This window comes from Pseudomyrmex gracilis, unplaced genomic scaffold (genome assembly GCF_002006095.1).
Source record: "Pseudomyrmex gracilis isolate BER0280 unplaced genomic scaffold, ASM200609v1 scaffold_184, whole genome shotgun sequence".
Lineage (NCBI taxonomy): Eukaryota > Metazoa > Arthropoda > Insecta > Hymenoptera > Formicidae > Pseudomyrmex > Pseudomyrmex gracilis.
In genome coordinates, this window is record NW_018020768.1 from 43,983 (window position 1) to 50,985 (window position 7,003).

Genomic DNA, 7,003 nt, shown 5'->3' on the forward strand with positions numbered 1-7,003 from the left:
ATACTAAGTAGTTCCAGCGTTGACCGCTCGATAGCGCCGCTTACCCGCGCTAGAAAAAATCAGTCCGGGAACTTTCCGGACAAACTGTGTATATACCTAATCTTAGCAGAAAGACATTTCTTTTGTCTGTAATATTATTCTTTACTTAAGAAATAAAATAATAATATTTATTTTTTATTTCAGAAACAGTATTATTGGTTTTAAAGTCTATTTACTCAACGAAGATATGAATCGTTTAGAACAAGCTAGACGTAATTTTAAAAGGTAAAGTATTAAATAAAACTAGACTTTTGCTGTACGCAACTGTTTTTTTGATTAATTTTGAGTTTGTGTTTGTCTTATGGTAATATTTTTTATTTAAAGTTTTTAAACAAAATATTGCATGTAGATTCAGATAAAATATTGCACTCTATGACAGAAACGTTCCACATGACCGTTTACGTTTGGTAGATTATAACGTTCATAAAAAAGTAAAGCTTAATTGTAACATTTAGGAAACGTTACTGACAACATTTTTTCTAGCTATGTCGCCAGGCAAACAGTGTTTAGATGTTGATTTTAGTTTTACACAGAAATCTCAAATTTCTGTCAATCTTTTTGGCAGATCACAACAAATTTAAAAATAATACAATTTGTAGTAAAGTAAAAAACAACAGGATGGTCTAGCATTGTTTTAAGGCGATTCTATAATTGATATGCTTCGCGCGTATCTAGTGCTCACATTACTAACGAATTTTAACGCCTTCATCTAGTAGGTTCATGCGGTGAAACGCTTGCAATTGCGGCGACGTCTACTATCGCTTTTTTCTTCCAGTGACATATTTGTCCACAAATACGTCGCAATATATATATACATATATATATATAATCCAAATAAGTATAAATATTGGAAATATCAAGAAATGACAAAATTTACTTTGCGTAACGCAAATGAAATCAAAAGAACATCTCAAGCTATATAAATCGACGTATAAAACACTATTTTTTAGTCATTAATTTTTTCGAGTTTGTTTTGCAAACTGCATGCTAAATAATAAAACTTTAAATATTTTAAGAGATGCAAACAAAATAATAATTTATTATTGATGTTTCAGGATGGAGTGGCTCGACAAAATAATCAAAATATTGTTTGTAATTATGTTATGGTATATTTTCTACGCACGTAAATAAACGCAAAATATTTTATCAAATATGAGAGAATAGTAAGTATTTTACATTTATATTTTTATGATCAATTGATAAAATGTAACTTTAAAGTTATAGGCAGCTTTTAATAATTGCAGAAGGTTAAAATTATGTAACTAGTATTTTCTAAAAAGTCTAAGAATTATATACTTAAGAATTATGTTTGATTACGAAAAAAACAGATATTTGTTTGAAAATGTCAATAAAAATAAAATTTATCAAAGTTATGCTACAAAAACTGGAAATTAAATTGTGATAGTTAAAACTTCACAAACTATGCACAGCAATATACAAGCCATCGTAATAGAAATATTTTTAAAATACTGTGTAACATCATTTATTTTTTTATAAAAAATTGACGTCACTTCATAAATTTAACAAATTCGGAAAAACTTTATTTTATGATTCACAGACAAACGCGATTTATACGTCTTTCTCAAAACGTCGAAACTGATAGCTACAATATTAGGTCGGTATCTATTTTTTATAGGGATTTCAGATAGTCTGCACCGACTGCACATTTTGGGTGTCGCACAGTGGGCCAGAAGAACCAAATAAGTGGCCAAAATTTAATTAGGTATTTTCAAAAACAACTTTTTTTATGGATATGGAAATGGATACATGATGATGTTGAGAATATTTTATGTACCAAAAGTAAACAGTTTTCAAAAAGTCAAGCAATATTCGCAAATGATCTATACTGATATGTGTCGTGCGATAAAATATAAAATTTAGGGAGTAATTCTTTGAAGTAACTCAAAAGTTTTACATCAAATCAAATGACAACTGAGAGTCGTTTATCGAATACACTGAACTCAATAGACACAAAATATAACTGCTACATAACATAGGAGTAACGTATAATGTAACAGTTGTTATATCTGATTTACATTGGGATTATATCATTTTCTCTTATTTATCTGATATAACTCTGTAATAAAATAATTCTATAGTTTGTGTGTGTGTGTGTGTGTGTGGTACTGGCAATAACAAGATAACAATAATATATATGTAATGTAATATTATATGACAAATTTTATATCTGCGTTACTGTAATGTGACAATTTATATATCTATATGATTGAGTGATTTATAGGTGGATGGAATTAGAAGATTTTATATAAAAAAAAATATGTATGGTTGTGGAAATATATATTGATAAAGAAAGGATATGATACTTTTAGCATAAACTAGTATAGAAAGTGAAGTGAAAAAGAACAGTCTTGTGATGTATATTTTATGAACATGTTATCGTCAAAAGCACGGGCGTTCCTAGAATTGTTTGGTCAATGTGGAACCAAGCGTTCTGGTCAAAGCCCAACTGGACATTTGAGACGTATAAAATATTTTGTTTGTATCATATATTATCGTACACGTGTAGGCGGGCATTTTCTCCCTGTGAAAACTAACTAATCTATTCTATATAATGTCACTGCGATAGTAGTGTACAGTAAAAAGTATGCTAAAAAAAAACTATTTTAAACTTTGACCAAAATGCTTGGTTGTTTCGCGCATTGACCAGTCAATCCTAGGAACACCCGTGCTTCGAGTTTTGTGCTTCATTTTGTTAATAGCTATATTATTATTTTATAACAAATAAAAAAATAATTATATAACAATTTCATTAATAATTAATTAATTTATATTGCAGTTATATACTATTTTAGTAATCTATATAATTGTTAACGTTATATTACTTGTTACTTTCCGCTTTATTATGACAATGTTACGTTTATGTATCTGTGTTTGCTGGGAATATTATACATAAATATTATACTTTATGTAAATGTATACATATATGCAACACCTTCGCGCCTGGAGACGTATATATGTGTCATCCGTACCAAACGTTATATGCCAAGAGTCGCATATGTGCGTTATTTAAATTGTTTACAAAAATAAATAAAGAAACCGCTATAAATAGTTAAATTTCTTTTCGGAGATGTCATAAGACAAGAGATTCTAACTGTTTCACGAGTTGAAATAATTAAATTATCTTAGTTTATGTCGTAATTATTGTCACTGGACCTGTGTTTTTCTTAGAGCAATAAGATCCAAGTGTTTTTTAAAAATAAAAAAATTGAGAATTACTGTACCACGTACATTCGTACATAGTGGCTCGTATCGACTTTAATATTTTGTTGTAAGTTTTCACGAGATTTTAAATTGTCGAAACTTAATAAATATTGCACATTTTGCAAAATAATAAATAAAAAATAAACTTTTTGATTACGATTGATAATCTATTGTGTGTGAGAATCGTATACCTATTCATCTGAGTTCGCATAATGGTCTTATCAAACTTTTTTAAACACCTTGTATATTCAGAAATGCGGTTAGTTTCAAAGTCCAACAAGAAAAGACCTTTGTACAAGCATAATAATAATGAAAAATATTTACTAAAAATGCAATATTTGTATGAAAAGTTTATTGTAACGATAAAAAAAAGCTCGCGATCGTAAAAATAAAAAAAATAATGATATATATTTATTTTATATACAGTATGTAAGTGATTAATATTGTATCTTGTATAATATCCTGTATGCTTACAACAATTCTCAATGTGTTATTTAAAAAATGTTAAATATTTTATTTAATACAACTGCGTCAAAATTTTCTAAGAAAGTCAAGTGTACATTATGAGAGTAAGCCAATGTGTTAACACATTGTTTTCGAGACGTGGTTTTTGCATACCGTCGTTTGATTGTAGGTCACATGCAAATACGAGTTGTATGTAGATACGAAATAGCATATCATATACATATAATTTACTCTGGTAAGGTATGTAATTCTTAGTTCGGCAACAGTATCGGATTCAAACTTCTTGCTCAAAACGTCCCATAGTGAAAATATTTAAGTTAATGATTTCGGGCTATGTGCACGTAATCGCGAGATTCGTGATCAAGTTTTTGCGTAATTCTTATTCAACTTCTTAATTTAATTTGTAACTGTACGTGGCAGTCAGGAATAAAATCGTTTACAAGTTATTAACGCGTAATTAACCTCTTAACCTACGATTTACGTTCCAACAGCCTGGGTTCAAAACGTAAACAAGATCGCGCAGCCTTCGTGCCATTCCACGGTTCGGCAAATCGGTCCTAAGTTGTACCAAACGCGCACGACTTACGGAATGTAAATACATGTGTAAGATACAACTGGTTTAATTTTGTGGAATATTTGATAAGTAATTACAACCTGATGTAATAATTGTGATAGATATACCACAAAAGGTTTATTATCAATCACTAAAATATAACATAAATCAAGAACATTTATGCAATTCCTGAATAAATTAGCAATTCATGTAATTAGCATTTATAAAAAAATCAATAACAAAAAATTAATCTTCAATAGTGTGATATTGTTCGAAACATACTGGTACATTTGGCCCGACCGATGTACCACGGACTAGGCCCGTGATAATCAGTTTTGGCCCGAATACAAGACCACGTGTCTTACACGTAGTTGTAGGTAGTTGTAGGTTGTAGGTAGGTTAGGGTAAAGGGTTAACAATAAAGTCGCTTACGTGTGTGCTATTTACGCGTAATTAACAACAATTTAACCATAGAAAATCTTTTTTTATAAAACATAAAATATAATTAAGAAACTGAAAATAGTACAAGATTATATCACGAGTCTCATATGATAAAATCAAATAAGATAAGAAGGTAATTATTAAATCATTTTTAAATGCGCGTTGCTTTTTAATTGTTACAACTTGTAGTTTATTAATCAAGAATATTTTGCACACATTCGATTTTCGATCGCATATAACCAACACAAACTGATTTCTCGGCAATCGGATAAAATCGTTAAAGTTGGTTTCTGTGAGGACCATTGCATATAAATCGCCATAGCCGTAACGTAGAACATACCGTAAGAATAAGCCATTCATATTACGAATTTTTGAATTATAGTGCCATTTTCGTCTATAACCGATTGTAATTGGTCAATTCTTACGACATGTCTTACGTTTATTATTACCGCGATTTATGTGTGAAAACCGGCGCACTACTGCATTTTCCATGGATCACAAAAACAATAAATTATATTGTAACTACTAAAATCACTACGCCGCGAAGAACATTGTCGAAGCGATCGGTACTATCAAAGGTGTTGCCGGCGCGAATAACGCGAACCACTACCGTGATTTTGATTCTCTCTTTTTTTTCTAACTTATACTTCCTGGTTTTCTTTCTTTTTCTTCTCTCAACGCGCTCGTATATGTATGCCATTTGGCAGCAGGCATACAAACATGTACACAATTTGGTCGCACGACGTATCTGAATCGTAAAAATCATAAATATTTTCAATTCGAAACTTTATCGTCGTATATCTCGTAAAATCGGAAACAAACAACAAAACCGCTACAATACTTTTCTTTTTAGTTTTTTAATGTGAATCGAACAAGATTAAAAAGAAGTTGATCGGTTCAGCCGTTAGTAAAATATGGCTGATTAAAGATCTCCCCTCCATTAAAATGCCTGATTTTTGCATATAAGAGGCACACTGTGCTCACGCAGTTTATTGCGCGTGAACTTGGCGCGAGACACTACCGTGCCTCTTGATAATGTTGTAATCGTAGATTGACACCAAACCCTTAAAAGATGTCAAAACCGTAAAACTTAATGACATCGTACGGTACTTCTTATAAGTGTGAAAGTTTGCTTAAAATTAGTCTTAAATTTGTCTATAATAATAACATGAACACATCTTAATAAAACACAAGCTTGAATGTTTTGTACTTTCTGATCTATTGCAATCCATTTTCCGAAATTTTTATATCACATCATGAAATCATCAAACATCATATATGGATGTAGTGTTGTTAAACACATTTATTATTCTAACACGTGTACTAAGAGATTATATATGAACTATTTATAATTATATAGATATGAGCACCGATTCACATCGATATAACGATTATTAAACTTCTATTTAACGTCCATAATTTTATGACGTCTATTGAATATGTTTAATGGAGATTTATTACATGTGATAAAAAAGGTAAAAACAATTGTGTTGCAGGTTTATCACGTATAATGATAACAATTAGATGTTCCCGTATTATAACATGAACTTGTATTTATATATACAAATACTATGATTTGAATATCTCTAACCGTAGAATCGCCTGCTTTTATATTTCGTTGTCAAATGTGAGATCAAAATCAGGGACTTATTACCGGTATGATTTCAATACCGGTATTATACTAGAGATTGTATACCGAATCCGATATAGTACCGAAATTGAGCGTTACCGTTACCGTTATAATACCGAAACCGATACATTACCGAAAACCGTAATAAAATACCGGTATTATTTCGGTATTCCTACTAATGGTATTTTTTAAAATTATATAGATAGGATAATTAAAGCAATTTTTGTTGCATAATTAATCTTTCTACCGCTTATTGGACTTATAGACCGACAAAATATAAAGACGCTTTTTTTATAACCCAATTGAAGCATTTTGGCAGAAACAAAAAAGTAATATTCCTGCATTATATTCTTTGTCTAAAATAGTTTTACCAGTCCCACCTACACAAGTTAGTGTTGAGAGACTGTTCTCATCATTGAAATATATATTATCATGCTTACGTTATAATCTATTCGATAATATTCTTGACGTTATTCTACTTCTCAGAACTAATAAAAATGAAAATTTTTAACAAATTTGGATATTGATAAATATGTCTATGTGTATTTTGTTACTGTTCTTAATTATATTAATTATTGTTACTGTTCTTAATTATATAAAAAAAATAAAATAATATAAATAATATTAAGTTTCTATGCGGCAGTTTTTTATAA

The 7,003-nt window shown here is 29.8% G+C and overlaps 1 protein-coding gene across 2 annotated transcripts in view; it reads left to right on the top strand.

Annotated features, from left to right (window-relative positions):
- Window positions 1-1,838, top strand: part of LOC109858055 (fatty acyl-CoA reductase 1-like) — a 4,849-nt gene extending 3,011 nt beyond the window's left edge. For both annotated transcript variants that reach the window (XM_020434933.1, XM_020434932.1), the window contains exons 7-9: window positions 184-264; window positions 1,095-1,202; window positions 1,676-1,838. In XM_020434933.1, coding sequence (XP_020290522.1) covers window positions 184-264; window positions 1,095-1,170 — 157 coding nt within the window. In that variant the 3' untranslated portion in view covers window positions 1,171-1,202; window positions 1,676-1,838. The remainder of the gene's footprint in view (window positions 1-183; window positions 265-1,094; window positions 1,203-1,675) is intronic.
- Window positions 1,839-7,003: the final 5,165 nt, after the last annotated feature.